At 33.1% G+C, this 20,204-nt stretch overlaps 1 protein-coding gene across 9 annotated transcripts in view; it reads left to right on the top strand.

Moving 5' to 3' along the window:
- LOC150097938 (protein Jade-1-like) overlaps positions 1 to 20,204 on the top strand; it is a 335,931-nt gene that overhangs the window by 301,975 nt on the left and 13,752 nt on the right. For all 9 annotated transcript variants that reach the window (XM_090405951.1, XM_090405944.1, XM_090405950.1 and 6 more), the window contains 3 exons: positions 1,583 to 1,743; positions 6,973 to 7,093; positions 11,133 to 11,258. In XM_090405951.1, coding sequence (XP_090262077.1) covers positions 1,583 to 1,743; positions 6,973 to 7,093; positions 11,133 to 11,258 — 408 coding nt within the window. The remainder of the gene's footprint in view (positions 1 to 1,582; positions 1,744 to 6,972; positions 7,094 to 11,132; positions 11,259 to 20,204) is intronic.

Raw genomic sequence — 20,204 nt, 5'->3', positions numbered from 1 at the left:
ATCATTTTGTGTTTTGGTTTAAGCCAGTAAGAATACAATTTGGTCGGCTAAATCATCCCAATATTTGCCAGTCCATCCTCGTTCGTTCAGTGTCCAGGTAGATACTCAACAAGGTGCACTACGAGAAGGTGAGGATTGGACATTAGGTCAGAACTCCTGGTCGGTTCTTCGCATTCCTTTAAAGGCTAAGTGGAGGTCTCCTCTCAGTTATATAGCTTTGACCCTTGAGCATCCTTAATAAATACTTAAGTGAATAAAATAAAATTAAAGTGAAAAAAAAATCCTTATCCACCCACATAAAAAAAAACATGCCACTGACATTTACTACATAATTGATTGGCCAAGAACCCTATTGTTACACCTTGCCAAATTCTGGAACAACAAGGTCCAGTTAAGTATGTGAAGACATTATTCCAACCTGATCATAGTGACCTGAAAATTTCAAGAATTAGGTCAGAATCTATCTAATCTCGCTCTCCACCACTGCATTATTTTTTGTCAGCTTAAGCTTGCATTTCTGTATATACTATGATCTCTCTGGTTGCCTCATCATAGAGGTTGAAACATGAGGTATAACAGTAAATAACATTTTTATTCTCTAAGCAGTTTTTTTCCCAGCTTTGAAGAAGTTTCATGTTTGGTCTCTAGAGCAGGTTCAAATATAAACTTCTAAAAAATAACTAAATAAAATTATAAATAAGTCCACTGATACCATTTATTCTCCAAAAAGAATGTGCATCTAGCTTCCATCCTTAGCTAATCACAGAATGGTTGGCCCACAAATGTCAATGATATTAATTGCCATCCAGAGAGGAGAGTACAGGAAACAACTGCCATCAACCCATGGCAATCTGACTTCTCAATGAATACAGATGAAATGCATATGCATAATTGCAGAAAGTAATAAATTATGTATCTCCCCATCTTACAGCCCACCATTCATTTTATTTTGTTAAGGACGTAATTCTCTGATATATATAAGGAAAATGTTTTGTGACAAATAGCTTGACTTTAAGAAATATTCTGGAAAAAAATTTTATAAAATTTTAAATTAGTACTACAACAAATATTGAGCTAGAGTAAGACTAGTTGTGTGGAACACAGGTTGCCAGCATAATTAACTTCCGAGCTGCAAAAAAAATTATGAAGGAATTGCCATTTTTGATACACTTATAACATTTTGCAAACACAGACTTTCAGTTTGAATTCCAAATGATTTGAACTTATCTGACTTACTGCTAGTTACATTAATCTTCAACTTTATAGATACCACATACAATGTTTTTCATTCTGTGAGGACTAATATATTGTCCAGGTAGATCTCATTCCCCTCTCCCCCCGAATGGAAGAATACAAACTGTAATCAGAATTGTTTTTTATTTCTCACTTATTTTTATGTTGCACTCTCTCTCTCTCACGTTCGCATGCACACACACACACTTATTCTCTGAAATAAGTTACCCAGCTATGGATGTTCAAAAATCCACATTTATTGAAAATTTTATTGTGGTTTGGGTGAGTCATTGTAATTACTGTTCAATTTTATCACAAAATTTTTATACAGCAGCATTTTTTTTTCCAGTCATACTGCTTAAAGCATAGTCGGAAAGAAGGAACTTTTTCATCTGATTCTGAAACAGAAGGAAAGCAAAAGAAGTTTAAAAAGAAAAGAATGAAAAAAACAAGAAAAGAAAAAGAAGCAGATCTATCAAATGAAGAGCGAGCAAATGCAAGAGCATTGAAGTGAGTACAATGCATATTTATTTTAAAAGATTTCAGAGTACAGTAGTCTCTCATATCTAAAATTGCATTCTTTCTAGTGAGTTATTTTATTTATGGAGGGGAGGTAGATTTAAACAGAACCAAGCTTTTCCTATATTTCTGTTCTGAATATTCTGATCTTAGACACTTTCTATGTTTCACATGCAAAAGCAACTGTTAAAAACTTGTTACTACTAATGCATTCTGCAAGGATTTACTTATGTTGTAAATAAAATCCTTAAATGCTAAATCATAAAAACACTTTTTTACAAACTTAGTTCATTAGTGCACTGACAGTTTAGTACATTGATAGTGTGGACTGTATAATATCCAGAAGCTTTGCTCTAGAGACCAAACATGGAACATTTTTCAAGCCACTGCAGGGCTGCAGTAAGCAGGATAGTGGTCACTACTGTGGAAACTGAAATCTTCTAGCTTAGACATCAAGCATGTTAGTTGCTGAAAAGCCATGCTGGTAGTGTATTTGCTAATACCTAAATGGATTAGATTGCAAATAGAAATGCATTACATGGGGGTGGGGGGGGGGAGTAAAGACAAACCTCCAAAAGTCTGCAATGTTCATTTCATGCTTCAGTCTGCAAAACCACACTCCCAACAGAAACTCAAAAATGTTCAGCTTTTTAAAACACTATTCATCACAGTTACACATTATTTGACTCTTTGTAACAAATGGGGCATTTGTGCATATATTGATGTCAGAATTTCCTCTTTTTGATCTTTGGCTAAAAAATCTTTGTCCATTCTATCATTCATTTGCCATCTGTCTTTCTTAATTCCACCAACTGTTTTGAACTTTTCCTTTCTTTAAATGCTGATTCTTTTAGCTTTTCAGTTTAGCTTTTATAATTAGGTCATCTTCTTTTTGATGTTAACATTCACAAAATCCAAGTGGTCTTATTTTTCCAGTTGCACAGAATCAAGTAGGTAGAGATACTGAACCAATTGTTATCACCACTGGAAGAACATTTTCTTGAAGTCTTACTTTTGACAACATTCAAATCTCCAGATAGTAAATTTCTTTTCTTGGTATTACTCTTGTTTCCCATCTCTATTGACATAAACATATTACAAATAATAGCATCCAAAAAATTAGGTTTTTTGAGTTCTGACAGATAACAGATTAATTTGAATAAAAATGATTGATAAGAGGTTGGTAATGATGTAACATTTTCATTTTTTAATATCATAATATCGTGTGCTCCTTTCCCCTCTGAAGATAAATTCAGGAATTTGATGATATGAAATGTAGTGGTTTGAACAATCTTTCAATTTGTCTATTATTATAAGCTTTAAAGGTGAAAATGAAATAGAGGTTATTACATCATTTCTTAATTTATCACAATGTAAAAATTCTAGTATTACCAACTATTAATTACCCTAAATCCAGACTTTCACCAGTTTGTCTTACTTGTTCTGAAGCGTGTTTGCATACATATTTTCTTACCTACACATAACACTTAGTAGGAAAAGTCTTATATAATTCTAACCTTCTATTTTATTGGTCTATATACAATTTTATGTGACTCCCATTCATGATAGGTTGCAAACCTATAATACATTAGTTCTGTTAATGGTCTGAGATGTTTTATATTTCATTTTTGTAATTTTGTTTCCTCACATCCTTAGAAATCTTGCAAAGTGGTTAAAAAAGTTCCATGTTTTCATCTAGAAATGAAAGCATGGAATTTTTTCAACCACTTTTCGGACTTTCATAAGTCACAGATGATCTCACAGAAGTGATAAAATTGAGCTCCTGTCCAAAGACATTGACAAACACCCATGCTAACAGTGAGATTTGAGCCTACGGTCTGTTGATTGAAAATTAAGTATGTTAATACTTGGCCAACTTAGTCTTCCACTCAGACATTTGGAATTGACCCTTGTGACAACGCTTTCAGAATTATACAGTCTGTCCCATACATTACCCTATGCAATTTATTCAAAATTTTTTATAATCAATTCCTAATATAATGCACTCACAAGAAGTGCACAGTATTTTGTGATAGTTAAATGTATATTTATTACCAGCTTCATATCAACAATTTTCATAGTTCTCTGCTCTTACTCAATTTATTTCTTTTAGTATTTCTAATTTAATCTATTGCCTGAACCCCAATATAGTCAGATCCTATTTGTCTTCTAAGACAGTTAACTTCATTTATCCATATATATCATCTCCCCCCCCGCCATCTTGGAGGGGGGGAATAGATGCTGGAATCAAACATGTTTTGCTAATCTTTCTTCTCCCATTCTGTTGAAGTGAGGAGACTGCTTAGATCATCTCAGCTATACATTCCTGAATGTTAACAATAACAAATTTCTTTCTAATATCTTCATTTCTGTTATGATTCTGCCATGATTAACTTCCTGATTTTCTTCAAGATTCATATATGTGAGGATTCTGAGGAAAGTTGGGCAAAAGCTATAGGCATTTGTGAGATATTGATCAAGGATGATATAAGAATAGAATGTAAAGGATATGGTGGAAGGGATTTTTTGCTAATGATAGCAGAAGAACTGAAGCCAAAAAGAATTGAAGCACATCAGGAGGGCAGTGATGCAGAGGGCAGTTCATCTGAGACTGCCTAGTGTGAGTTAACCTCAAATGAACAAGCGAGATTTTAGATTACATGCATTGGCAAATTAGCATGGTAAGGGCAGGTTGAGTGATTATAATGAGGACAGATGGAGAAGAGGAATGGTCACAGCAAGAGAAGAAAATGAATTTATACAGTTGCTGAGAGATAATTAGCTGTGGTAGCATATAATGGGGGGAATAACACAAGGTTTGAGATTGCTAGATCTGATCATAGCATCAGAGAACTTAAATAGCAACTAATTTAGCAATGCTGCCTCTGCTTGGAGAAAGTGATCATGCAAGTCTTGATCTGGGAGATGCCGCCACACATGCAAAATTTTCTGTTAAGAAGGGATTATATGATTATGACAAACTGAGGAGTTGGCTTTCAGTAGTGCATGGCATAAAACCTGGAGGGAAGAGATATTGATAGTGCATGCGAAGTGGTCGTTTAGGGGGGGGGGGGTGAAGAAAGTGTCAGAATGTATACCCAGAGTCAGAAGGATAAATCAGATAGGAATTAGATGGATGAATGGCAAGAGTGGAAATAGCAAGCACCATTGTCTTGTAATTGATTTTACATCAAATCATCTTTCTGTAAATGCATATTTTCTATTTGCTAATTTTTAATTATGCATAACCTAGTATTTTATTTTAACTTGGTAGCTTACCAGATCTTAATTACTTAAATACAGATCAAATCCTCCCACAATTAAGAAATTGTGGGAGGATCATAAATATCTTACATAAATCTTGCTTGGAATATGAATTGGAATTCCTCTGTAATTCCCTGTTTTATTTCCTTTTTTTTTTTTTTTTTTTAAAGTTGGTACTGTAGTCCAGGGCCTTCTGAATCAGTGTAGCCAGTATAAAATTTTTATACTACCATATTTAAGCTCTTTTGGTTAATCATCTACTCCAGCTGCCTGTTTTGCATTTCTTTTGATGCAAAAGGTTTTTGACGGGTTTTTCTACCTCAATTTTCGTATGTACTCCTGATTGCATTTCTCTTAAAATTTTTGAAGAGAATGAACAGTGTGGTACAAATATACTTACCATAAGATTACTGTTCGAGTTGCCTTCACTTTCTTTCTAAAATCATGTAGAAATTGAACATTCATTTTATTTTCCACATAGAAACCTCTCAACTAATAAATGACCTCTGTGAATTCTGCCACTGATCAACATGGCATTCTCTTGCTCATGTCACCTACCTTTGGACAAATGCCATGGAAATGTTTGAAGATGACTCAAGTGATTTCATGTGATTTGATTTTATCTCTAAGGCTTCAGATTTGATGGAAAGGATTATTAAGCCCCATTTATATCCTTTATATCACTTATCTCCAGTTGACTGCAAATCTGATTCATGGTTTTGTTGATGATGGTCTATCTTATTGGACAAATCAGCAGTACCTGTAGAATATCTTTTTCCATAAACTAAATTCTGATCTCTAAATCTTTCCTCAGAACGTGTAACAACCTTGTGAATTTCAGTGCTTGCAAAATCCTGTCTTATTGCAAATTTTTTTTTTTTTTTTTTTTTGACACCACCCAACTCGGAAGAAAACAAGCGTATTTCCATACTTAGAATAACTCTAACCTCTAATCATTCGTGTCATAATAATAGTATTAACATGGTACCTTCATGTAGTCACAGGACTTGTATATAGGTCACTCTATACTGCTGAATCCACCATGCAAATACTTTATCTGCTAATTGTAGACGTTTCTTCATCTTTGTGCCTTTTCTCTGCTGCTCTCATTTGGAACTGTCTCCCCTTATCTCTTATAGAGCCAAATCTGCAGGTCATGAAATCCACTGTTAAGTTTTTTCTTTCTTTCTTTTTTTCCACCCCTCATCTTTCTGTTTATCCAGAATTTTACTGACTTCTTGTATATGGATGGAATTGCCATCAAAAATACTCATAGTTGATGAGTGCCCTGTTACATTCTGCATCATCCCTTTAGAAGTGTCCATTTATGTGTAAAAAAACATCAACATTAATGGAGGGTTCAGGTTGGGGATGCCCCTCAACCCTTGTTCTGCTGGTATTAAGGGATCTAAGGAGCACTAAGAAAATGTACATAACCATCACTGTACCGTAATTGCCTTATATTGTTTCCACATACTTGTGTCCTTTCCACTACATGAAATTACAGGAACCAGGAATTATATCCATGCAACTTTTCTCCAGCCTCTGTCCAGTTCTGATGTTTTCCTTTGCCCACCTTAGCCATAGCTGCTTATTTTCGTTGAATGGAAATGTCACCTTCAGTTTTTATCTGTCATGCCCTATTTGGAACTGCTAATGAACTGCTAGGAAAAGCACACTATGTATTCAGATATAATTCCTTTGCAGTTTGTAGTAGTATGTTCTAATTACACCAGTTGTATCATGCTTATTGGACTTTTACAGTCCTGTGTCTCCTTCAGCTGCCTCTTGCATAAGCCATTCCTGGCCAGGCTATGATTTCCAAGATAGTCATACCAGTCTGACCCACTTTTGCGTGTTAACTTGCTCATTAAATAATGTTCATTGTTATTTCATATAATAATGATGTTATTAAATAAAATTGATCAGTTTAATGGATAATGCTTATATTTACAGAATTCAACAGATGCATGCAGAATTTTATAAATATATAAGTCTGAAAGATGCTGAAGAAGTACTTCAAATTGATCATGACACTATAGATTTCATTTTCCAGTACTGGAAATTGAAAAGAAAGGTAAAACAATACTTTCGATATTTATGCAATATTTTGAAAGTTTTATTTCACTGTGTTTTTCGAACATTTAATTTATTTAAACTTTATTAAAGTGATTTTTTTAAAAATAAAATCTTTCTTCTTATCTCAGCTCACTTTCCTTTACATATTAGGCTTGGCAGGCTCTGTTATTGCACAGTAATTTGATTTTTTCTAAAGCTAGTTGTTACCATAATATGTATTGAATATATAGTGTGGTGTGCTATAATACATTATCTATATTATATACTATAATTGTCAGTCTAAAAAAAAATTTAAAACAAATTCCACTTGTTGGTACTAACACATAAAAGGTAAATAGCCCCCCAAACATACTATGATTAAAATATTTCATTTCATTGGGAATTTAAATTTTTACCCTGTAAATTAGGCTGTAGATGATTTTTTTCTTTCTCTAAGGAGCAACAATTAGTATGGAAAAGTTACCAAAAGGTTGGACCTTTGTTCAGTTGAGTGCAGATCTTTAATTTGCTTTTCTTTAGAAATAAGTAAATCTTTTTGCCCATCCTGTTTCCAGTAGAGTGTCAGAGAAATCTTTTTGTATGCATTCCATCTTTAGTTAGCAGCTCTTATTTAGTTCAAGTATGAACTCTTATTAATTTTCTATTGTCTAGCAAACAGTTGCATCCATGACAACAAGCAAGGTGGTTTTATTCACTCAAAAAAGAAGTTTCCATTGCAGGGATGGATACTCTATCCACTATAAACACTCAGGAACTATACCTGATCCAGCTACTGCCACTACTATTCCATATGCAGATATGTTCATGACTTATGTTACATTGACATATCACTTTTAGCAGTGTTGCAGGACTGCCTAAGAAAAAGATCTATTTACTTATTCAGAGTATATCAGTTAAACAGCAAGTTATTAGTAAACTTTAAGTTTCTGTGGTTTTAGCAGCTCTGTAGATAGTTTCCGGTATTAAGACCACATATTTTAAGATAATTAATGAGTTTAATAAAATATAACCCTATAAGTTTCGTAAGTCATCAGACTTACATTGTCGGGGGCAAAAGTTGTACAGAAAAGAGACTAGAAACAATTAATTACACGTATCAGATGTTATCAGAACTTCACCTTTATCTTAAAACATGTGGTCTCAATACTGGAAATATCCACAGAAAGTTATTAGATTTTGTCAGAAATAAATAAATAAATAGAAAATAAATAATAATAATAATAAATGCTAAAATTCATTTTGATGTATTTTATAATAACTATCACACAAGCTTATTCTCTGGCATTAGTAGTGCAGAAATTTCTAAATTTCTACGAATGTTCTCCTATGGGGTTACCTGAAGTAATAGGTATATGTGAACAAGCTCCAGACAATTCAACAGCTGAAGGAGAACAGTAGTGCAGAAATCATGCTGTTGCAGCCAGAAACATTAACAGCTGAAGGAGAACAGTAGTGCAGAAATCATGCTGTTGCAGCCAGAAACATTAACAGCTATCATGGAACATGTAGTAGAAAGCACCTGTCTTTGTGAAGCCAAAAATGGAAGGCATTTGCTTGATGTAGTTTTTCATAACTAATAAAAAAAATCTCCAGCTTCTGTATTTCATTATAACAAAAATAAATAAAGAAATAAATAATTATTAAATGTTTCAACCTCTTTGTGACTTATGGGCCATCCTCTATATAGAAGGAAAATCATTTATGACATTTTTTTTTTTTTAACCCTGTTCATAAAAGAGAAATCTTGTAGTCTCAGACATAGCCATGCATTATCACCAAAGAAAATACCTAGTTCACAAATCATGACAAAAATAGAATAAAACATCCTTTCTCATACTACTGGTAATGTCTGACTAGATGTAGTAACATTCTGATGTTTCAACCCCTCCCCCCCACAAGAAGAACACTTCCTTATCACATATTTTACTTTATACCTGAAGCTGCACATTCACTTCATTCAGATGATTCATGATATCACACAAGAAATTTAAAGCATGCTGCCATGAAGAGCTTCCAGTGTCAGAATTTTTTTTTTCTGTCATTTCTCAACAAGAAAATCTCAAATTTCAGGAAATCATCTCACATTCACAAAGTCAATCAGATGTTCAAAATCAGTCACTGTGTTCTCTTAAAAACTCAACAAACTTTTGATGGATTACAGAACTTCCACTTAAGATACAATTCACAATATTCCAGTGTTTATTTCCAGGGATTCAAGTATGCAAATTCTGATGCAGAATGCAGTGAAAAGACAAAGAATGGTTTTCACACCATTCTTACTGAAATGCTTCCTCAAAAGAAACAAATCGTGATTTACTTCCAATAATGTTGGATGTTCCATTTGTTCTAACAGAAGCTCGTTTTTCAGTTCTAAGTGATATCTTCTTGCAACAACAACAAAAAAAATTTCATATATATCCATTCAACATGCCCAACTTCATAGTCCATGAAGTACAAGGATTTCTTCATAAATTTTAAGATTGAGGAGTACACTCTGAACTCCAGATTAACTGCACTTTGTCATTAAGATCATTTGACTTGTTCAGTATTAGTGCAAAACAGTTTGTTTGAGCTGCTCTTTTATGTTTTCCATTAATTCCAGCACTGCAAACAGCTACAGCTTAGCTGCAAATTTTGCACTTTTTTGCAAGATATGATTCCTCATCTTTGAATTGTTTTTCTCCAATGGAGTTTCCATTGCCATGATCAACATTTTCTTTACCATCTCAACATCAGAAAATGTTTCTTGCTTTAAGTCAAACTCCAGATGGCTTTATTACTCATAATGTCAGCTCATTCAATGAAAGCAACTACTTCTGGACTGCTCTTTTGGTCATGAAATTGTGATTTCAGATGAGCAATTTCACTGACATTACTATGGCTATTGACTGAAAATTTGTTGTCAAATTCACTGTGCATTTTGTGAAAGTGCTTCTTTAAACTGTCTTATTTTGACAAACATTTTTGTGCATTGCACTCATCCATTCTTTTGTGTTTTTTGAATTAGTGAGTTCACCTATTACATTTGTTGTTGTTTGCTGTTGGTTTACTTTTTTTATCTGAGAATTCACTTTGCAAAATTACAGCTGAAATCTATTTTTTTTAATAATTTATTTGTGTATATTATTTTTTCTTAAAAACATTACTTACCAGAGATAACTTCTAAAAGATAAATACTGATTGCCAAGTGTCTGTCGGTTTTGCAATATTTTGCAGAAAGTGGCACACTTGTGATCCATTAAGTAACTAAAAACATGTCTCCTCCCTCTGCTATTCAACTGTACTGACTCTTAAGCATTTTCTTTATGTGTGAGTGAGAGAATAGTGATGCAATCTTACAGTAGTTTAACTAACCAAGGGATGAAATTAAGATTTTTTTTTTTTTTTTTACCTTTATTGTTAGAGCCAAAAATATGGCAAATTTGAATGTGCCACATCTTCAAGATGAAGTGGAATTTGTATTTCCCATTTGTAGTACAAATGGGAAATACAAAGTGAATATAAAAGTTATACCTAAACCAGTTTTGGCCTGCTTTTATAAAAATTCTGTGAATTTTAGGTCTCATAAAAAGTCCTAAAATTCACAGAACTAGGTTGTAATGTCATTATGCAACACAGATTAACAATGAAGCATGCATATGATATGCAAAACATATCATATGCATGCTATCAACCATCACTTCAGCAGCTGTTAACATTGTTTCATGTTTTAAGATTTAGTCTGCTAAGTACACCATAGTGTAGAAAACTGGTTGAATAATAAAAAAAAAAAATTCTATGTAGTCAGACCAGTTAATCTTATTAGGCTAAATTGTATTTATTAAACATTAATAATATCTTTTAATTTTTTTAACAAATACAGCTAGAGAACTCTGTCCAGTTAGGTTGCAAACAGAGGCAGATCATTTTGAAATTATTCAGAAAAATTAAAATGAGAATTATGAGGTTCTAGCAGCATAAAATTTGATGAACAGAAAGACTGATTTATATTATTTTTGTAAATAACAACTAATCAAATTCCATTTCTTGCCCTTCAGGCAAATTATAACAAACCTTTGCTGACACCAAAAACAGAAGAATCTGATATTCTTGGTAAGCAGCAAGAAGATAGTCTGTATGCTAGGATGAAGATGTTTGTACATTTAAGACAGGATTTGGAGAGAGTAAGTTGAATATGTACCTTATTTTTCTGGATTTATTTAAGAAATGGAGTAATAATTTGTTGATGTTTTCCTTTTTTTTCTTCATACTACATACTAGTAATTACTATAAGATTTTTTTTAAAGTAAAGATTTCATGCCTGCCTTGGTAGCTTTGCTGTAAAAGCCACTATTTGTTTACTACATTGTTTGTGACAAAAGCTACAAGTTTGAATATCATTTAAGGCATGGATGTTAGAAAAACTCTGCTCTGGATGAACTATATCTCCTTGAGTTATGAAGGCTTTTATTTAAAAAATAATCAAATATTAGAGTAAATGAAATATTAGAATAATTTTATTGAAACTGAAATTATTTTTAAAATATTTGTAATAAAATATTAACACGTTCGCTGCCAACTACGAGTATACTCGTAGTTCGTATATGAGCTTCACAAGCCAACTACGAGTATACTCGTATGTCGATTTACTGACCTCCTATGCCAAACACAAGTTATCCCTTTGTATAATTACCTTAATTTGGACCCTTATTTTCTGAATGAAGCGGAGAGCATGTCTGGGGGCTTGGTAGAAGGGAAATAATTTCAACTAAAATATAGTATATTGTGTATGTGCCTCAGATGCCAGACTACGAGTATACTCGTAGTTCATATATGAGCTTCACAAGCTAACTACGAGTATACTCGTATGTCGATTTACCGACCTCCTATGCCAAACACGAGTTATCCCTTTGTATAATTACCTTAATTTGGACCCTTGGATTCTGAATAAAGCGGAGAGCATATCTGGGGGCTTGGTAGAAGAGAAATAATTTAAACTAAAATATAGTATATTGTGTATGTGCCTCAGATGCCAAACTACGAGTATACTCGTATGTCGATTACCAACCTCCTGTGCCAAGTGTGAGTTAATCCGTAGTATAACATGTAATTTGTAAATCAATTTAAAACTAGTAAAATCAATAAAAATAAAAACCAATCAATGAAATAAAAAAGCACTCAGTAAAATAAAAAAAAAAAAAAAAAAAACAATTTATTCAAATTAAGAATGGTACATTTTAAAACAATTTTCCACACACAATGGTGGATTTTCCTGGCAAACAGGACAATAATAACGTGTTTCGCGTCTACGTTTGTTTCTTGTACAGACACGGCATGGCTTTGTCAGTTGATTCTTTTTATCCGTTGGTGGTAAAATTTCCAAATAATGAAAATCCCGATTCCTCCTGATATTCTCTGATGCTGTAAGTTCATCCATTCCAACAAAAATTGAGATAAATTGATCTCTAAATTTTAATGCAGACATTGCATTTCCAGTAATCATGTTATAAAATTTATGCGCATTTTGAATGTATACCTCAAAAATGCGTATTGCCAATTTCTTTGGCCATCTAATTGTCTTTCGTAAGGTGGAATAGTATGAAAGCATTTGATCAGAAAGATCAGTGCCTGATATACCCAAATTATAATCCCTAACGATATTCGGTTTTAACTGAAATTTACCATTCCGATTTTGCGCTTCAACCCTTTCAAATTTGTGCATATTTGAAATGGAAAGGACTTCCCTCTTATCCTTCCATTTGCTGACTACAACAGGTCCTCGTCTTTGCCAGACAAATTCCCCTTTCTTTAGTTTCTTCTGAATAACATCTGGTGGATTGTTTTTCCTATTATTTCTCAGCGTTCTGTTGGTAAGCAATTCTGTTAGAGCTACAGAATTATAAAAATTGTCCATATGCAATACATAACCCCTATCTAAATATTCTTCCATCAAGTGGAATTCAACATCATATGCGTGACCCATTTTCGCTAAAGAGGATTCAGATTTTCTTGTATAAATTTTTATTTTTATCACCAATCCATTTGATTCGCACAGTTCATAGAATTTCACGCCATATTTATATTTTTTGTTTTTTATGTATTGCCGAAATGCCAGTCTACCGCGCCACAACACCATTGACTCATCAATACATAAGTTTCTGTCTGGTGTGTAGCAATTTTGCATTACACTATTAAAATGATCTAGGACTGGTCTTAATTTGTGCAATTTATCATTAGCTGCTTGAGAATTATCTGCGAAATGCAAATGACGCAATAAAATTTGAAATCGATTTCGGCTCATTTTAGAGTGCCAAAATGGCAAATTGTAAAGTTGATTTGTACTCCAATAATGCTCAATAGATGGTAAATTACAAGGACCCATATGAAGTAAAAGTCCAAGAAATAATTTCATTTCAGGTATGTCTATTGCTTTCCAGTTAGAAATTCTTCGACTTTTTTTGAGCTTCGCTCGATTTTCCTCAATATTTTATAAAGCATATAAATTGGTTTGTTCTACTAAAATTGTGAGAAAATCTTCAGAAAAGAAAAGTTCAACTAACCTTTTGATACTGAAATTCCAGTGTCAATTTTAAAACCTGCAGTTTCAACAAAGTCAAATTGTGGGGGCTCTTCTTCTGAATTTTCCCAATAAGTTGATGTTGATGTATTTGGCTGGTTGCTAACTTCATCTTCAAAAGTTTCTTCTTCATCGTAGTCACTGCTAGAGTCGTCTGTAGGATCATCTTCGGAATCGGAACCAAATATTTCATGAAATTCATCATTGCTCATATTAGCATAAGCTTCTATTTCTATATCAGTAAGTTTTCTTTTACTGGCCATGGCGAAATTGAAGGTTCTTAGAGACTAGAAACTAAAACTGAACTAGACGCAATAAACACTGGCTTCAGAACATGTAATATATAGATGGAAGTGATACGAGATTACTCATAGTTGGCGTATGAAACAAAATTCTATCTGATAAGCCGGCTACGAGATTACTCGTAGTGACCTTGAAGATGGGAGTGATAAGAGATTACTCATAGTTGGCGTGTGAAACAAAATTCTATCTGATAAGCCAGCTACGAGATTACTCGTAGTGACCTTGAAGACGCGAAAGCGCTTGGCGTGTGGGAACAAACTATGACTGAGTAGCGTGGCAGCGAACGTGTTAACTAAAATATTTGTAAATAGATAAAATAAGGAAATTAGAGAAAAGATGCAGGGGATTGGTTTAACAATTTAAACTCATATCTTAAAACTATTTGAAATTTGAGATATTTTAATACAGAAAACTTTTTGCAATTTTCTCACTTGCTTTGCTCCACTTTAATTTAGCATTACCATCACTAAACAGGACTTTTAGTTTGGAAAAATAAAGAAAGAAAGAAAGGCACAGATTGTTGAGAAATCATGGAAATATAACAAGGACGGACCTGTACTTAAGTTTTGTAGTTATGGAAAAGGCATATGATAAGGTGCCAAGAGAAAAGCTATTCAAAATGCTGCAATTTTATGGTAAACAGGATGTGACATCAAACATAGATTGTAACTAAGTTGTAAGTTTATGGTCAAAACTGAAGGTAGTATAGAAAGATGGTTTTGATATACAATCAGATGTAAAACAAAGGTACTCACCTTTTCCACTGTTATTCATCATTTATATGAATCACACCATGAAGGAAAGTAGCAATAAACATCTTCAATTTTGATATCAAGTTTATCTCCTCTCTTTACTGTGTGCAGGTGATGTTATACCTCTTAAATAAATCTAGTATAAGTAAAATTATTACAGCAATCATGGATTGCTGTAATAATTTTGGCATGAAAGTCAGCAATAAAAAACAAAGATCATGAATATAGTCGGAATATTGAAAACATCACCTACATCCTGAATGCAGAATCTATTCAGGATGAATTCCCAGCTATTTGGCACAATTTTTAGTGAAGATAGGAAATTTAAATATAGAAATAAACAATAGAATATGCATAATTGGTTGGTGTGGTGTCAAATTAACTAAATAAATTAGAACTCTAAATTAGCTGTATACAGGAGTGCTCAAACCAACCTTATCTTATGGATATCAGAGTTGGGATAGAAATAAAACTGTTGCTCAGAGGCCAAGATATGCAAGTTCTGAGAAAAAGACCAAAATATAAGATTGGGCATGTTGGAGTCCTGTCAGATATGACTAGTTTGAAGGAAAATTGTTGAAAGGAAGTAATAATGTAAACTTTCCATGTAGTGCTAGCATAGTATTTTATACATCCTTTGAGGGTACATGCAAGGAGTTTTCATGATGGTCATGCCATATCAGTTTTCTGTAGTAATGAAAATTCTACACGTTACTTCCCTTCCACTAATAACTTGATGAAACCTATTTTATTATTAATTTGCTAACTGTACATTTTTGTCGTAGCATCTTTTACATTCCTTCAGGTTTTCCTATCATCATCTACTCCATGGTATATTTTTTACTGCTTCATTTTTGGATAATTTTATCATGAACAAAATGTAGCTAAAATTAGGTCTTTTAGATTTGAGGTATTACTCTCCGAGTGTTTCTGATAAGAATTATGCGAGTATACTTGAAAAACAGCTAAGAAAAATTGTGAAAGGATGTTAAAATATATGTTAATTATTTAAATTTGTATGTCAGCTGTGCCTTTGTAAAATAATATTAACTTAAATTATTTATCATGACTTGATTTTACTTTTTCCAACTTCACTAAGTTAAGATTATCAGCTGCCTTTATAAAAACTTCTCAAGGTTAATCCTACTGTGATCAATTTCTGTTCCCCTCTGCTATTAGACAAACTTTGTGTTATAAGTAAATTTAATGTGTGCAGTTCCTCACTCTCATACAAATCAAATTGGAATTTTTTTTTTTTTTTTTCCCCAACTGCACCATCCAATTTGAATAAATATTGTTAGAAAGTTAGGGCGAGGAAAAACATTCATCACTAAATAAATTCAATTTCACTATATGCAAGTCGTGACTATTCATATCTTATTATGCCTGCAGGTGTGCATTTTTTTGGAGATTGTGCATTAGCTAAAAGAACAGATCAGGTAGTTACAAAACAAAAACATTTATTTTAAAACTAGACACAAGAAATACATTACACTCAAGATATTGTGTAATTATCACACTTAACCCTTTTTACAAATAGAAAATGCAATTGATAAAACAAAACTCACAATTCACACAATTACTGGGTCAGCTCTTGGGGCATTACTTATACACATACTTGCTCACTGCCTAAACAGGTCACTGAAATCCTTCCCTTAAATACTGACTTAACAACTGTCTAAATACATACAAATTCTTAATAGCACTGGTCCCAATTTTAAAACTAAACACACATTCATTGCTTAAATATACAAGTTAACAAACAATCTTTCCACAGAACTTGTGGCTTAGTTAGCACCTGTTTACAATCGATTTTTTGTAAGCACTTTCACAATTCTGAGATACACTTCCTTAAAAAAATACAAAAGTAATGTGCCTGCTTGCAATTTTATCATGAATAAGAGTCCAAGCAAATTGCAGCTTACTTCTTCAGGAATTTAACATCCACTTCTTGATTACCTTCCTAGCTGCTTGGACATCACAGGGGGTCTCATGTAGATCTTTCCTCTGTCGGATATTCGATATGGAATCAGCCGTAGTTACCAGAGCAGTTACAGGCTTGCATGTAACTGCTCTTTCTAGAAACTAGAACTTGAGAGCCATCGACGAGGGAATCGGTCTGCTGCAATCTGGAGACGAAGATCCTACAGCGCTCGACAGGTAGATAACCCCACAACGGGAGAAGAGTCTCGGCCACAGAAAGTCTTTAATGACGAGCAGAAGAAAACCCCAGCGACAGGAACAAAAAGCCCTCACGACTGCAACAAAAAGCCCTGGGCCAAGAGCCACAGTCTCCTTTTATGCAAAATGTCTCTCGTTGTTCTTTATGCTATCTTTTCGGATTAGCCTTTAGCAATGACATCATTTCTGCCCGTTCAGTCAGCCGGTTGACCTTGCAACCTTTGGTTGGTGCTTCGGCATCGCTAATCTGGCATAATCCCTATTTACAGCTTTACATACAGTCAACATATATGCACTTTCACAGTAACATTTTACCTAGCACATTATATTTTAAATATTACTAAATATTGAAACAAAAAAACTTAAAATTGATTGTGAAAAATTATCAAAGAAAATTTATCCGCAAGAGATTTTACAAGGGCAGCTTGATGAAGAACAAGCTGGATTCACGCCAAATAGAGGTTGTCAGGATCAGATTTTCACTTTAAGACAAATACTAGAGAAATCTTGGGAATATAACAAGGATTTGTATTTCAATTTTGTTGATCTGGAAAAGGCATATGACAAAGTACCAAAAGGAAAGCTCTTCAAAACATTACAATTATATGGTGTAAATGGGATATTATATCAAGCACCACATAGCTTGTATTTAAGCTATAAGTCAGCAGTTAGACTTGAAAGCGGTACAGAAAGATGGTTTGAGTTGTATTAAATTGTATTAAATCTGATATCAAAATTGGTGATGTTAATATTAGCTCTTTACTTTATACAGATGATGTTATACTTCTGAATAAATCCAGTACAAGTCTGCAAGATTCCCTGACTAAATTGAATAACTTTTGTAATAAATTTGGCTTAAAAATCAGCAATAAAAAGACAAAGATAATGAAAATAGGCAGAAACGTTGAAAACATCAAAAACTATCCTGAACGGTGAATCTATAGAACAAGTAAAACATTTCAGCTATTTAGGCACAATTTTTAGTAAATTAAATATGCAAATAGACAACAAAATTGGTAAAGCTGGTATGGTAGGAAGTCAGCTGCATAAATTTATATGGAATAAGAAAGAAATTAGTCAAAACAGTAAATTAGCTGTATACAAGATGGTGTTCAAACTTATGAATCTGAGAGCTGGGTTAGAAATAAAACACTTGACCAATCACCAGAGACCAAAGATATGAGAGTCCTGAGAAAGATTAGGGACGTGAAAAGATGGCATCAATATATCATATTCAAAATGAGGATATTAGGAAAGAACTTGACATTGTTAGCATCCCAGGAATGTGTTAGCAGAGCTAATCTCAGGTGGTATGGTCACATTAAACAGAATAGAAGAGGAAAGATTAGCAAAATAAGTGTTCTCTGCCAAGTTGGCAGGACAAAGACCCAGAGGAAGACCAAGCTATAGATGGATTGACACAGTAAATGTGCCTTAGAAGACAGAAATATAAGATCTGATAATATTGGAATCTTGACAAATAACAGATTAATTTGGAAGAAAATTGTCAATCAGAAGTTAATTTTTTTATGTAGTACTGTCATAATTATCCTATACACTCCCTGATGGTACTCAGAAATTTAGAAATTTGATTATGAGGATGATGATGAGATTTGCTCTAGGTAACTGGAAGCAAGATCAGAAACACAAAAAATTATATTTTGATAATCTGAATGAAAGGAATGGGGAGAGAAAACATAGGCTAATGCACTAATTAGTGATTATCATTCTGGCAGCATCATAAAGGCAGTCCTACAAGTGGTTTGTGTTAAAAAAAAAAGTAGAAGTAAAATTCTTTTCTAGTATTAGAATAGAATCTGAAGAAGGAAATTTAGAATTTACTGTGAACTTTGTTTTTCACAAGTGATAGAAAAGGTACTGATGATTAGGTTTGGAAAACATTTGTTTAGTTTGTTTACATTATCATTGCCATCAAAAGAATGCTCAGAATGAATTTATTAATAACTTGCAAATTTTTAGACTTTGAAAAATTTTATGAAATTTTTAAGTTCTTTAAAGAAATTTTTCAAAGATTAGGCATTGTTTTAGCTATAGCTTTTGATAAATTTGTTCTGCAAACTGAATTTCATAAATGATAAAATATATTCCATGGAAAGTAGTTTTAGTTATTATGCTATCACAGGCTGACTGCTGATTATATAGCAGCAATTCATTTCTCCATTAAATTCAGCACCATAGCAGCATGAACCAAATGACTGGTGACTAATTGAAATAAAAATAGCAGCACTTGTTTTTTGTAGTTTGTCAGAAGCCATTGGTGAGTGGGAATAAAGTGTTTCATTCATTGGCAAATGCATGTAGCTGTTAAATTAAAATGAATTACAAAGAAATTTTTGAGACTTAAAATTTTGTATGTTATAAAATGTGATAGTGAAAAAAAAAATTAAATAATACAGATGAAATAAAAATAAATGCATTTCTCTGTGAAAGTAATACAAAATAAATAATGAAAGGGGATCAAGAAAATGATTTCAATTAAATTAAAACTGACACCTAAATCTAATTACCTCTGCATAGAACAGTAGCAAGAAGAATTATTGAATCTCTTGACTATTGTTATTGAACAAGTTATGACAGTAATTCTACTTAAGATGATTGCAAGGATCTATATGTCCATTTATGTAACTTCAGCATATTACTTTTGCCTTAGAAGTACTGGAACAAATGGGGAAATCAGGTGAACTTTTAGATACCATGAAAAGAAGAAAAACTGCATGTCTTGGTCACCTACTTTGTAATGAAAAATATAAGATACATCAATTGATTATAAAAATGCAGATAAATGGAAGAAGAGGACAATTAAGATGAAGAAAATCTTGGCTGCATGCATCAGACAGTGGACTGGAATGAACTCTGAGAAACTTTGACTGTTTATGGTTGCTGAGGATTGCTCAGAATTTGAGGGTGGTCGCTGACCTTCGATAGGAGATGGCACTCAAAGAAGCAGAACTGCTAAAACTCCCAGACCCCTAGCCTGATCAGTTTCTTTTAACATTGGATATCTAATCGCACTGAAGTGCATGATTTTACATTTACTAACATTGAACTGATAGCCATTTTTCACATACAATACCAGCCTATTCAAATTATTCTGCATATCAGCTACATTCCTGATTACTTTGCTTATCTTTGCATCATCAGCAAATAGCTCTATGCTAGCTGTAGGTTATAGCAATATCTTATCAATATTGTTTACTTTTCTTATTTATCACAGTTAAGAGGAAACACTTTTAACAAGTTCCCACTGGGTAGCATCTGGATATGGGTAAACTGCATGCTGGAACTAGCTTTACTGC

This window comes from Typopeltis vanoorti, chromosome 16, assembly GCF_054136105.1.
Source record: "Typopeltis vanoorti isolate ZY-2024b chromosome 16, IOZ_Tvanoo_1.0, whole genome shotgun sequence".
Classification (NCBI taxonomy): domain Eukaryota; kingdom Metazoa; phylum Arthropoda; class Arachnida; order Uropygi; family Thelyphonidae; genus Typopeltis; species Typopeltis vanoorti.
This window is presented reverse-complemented; position numbering and strand designations above follow the sequence as displayed.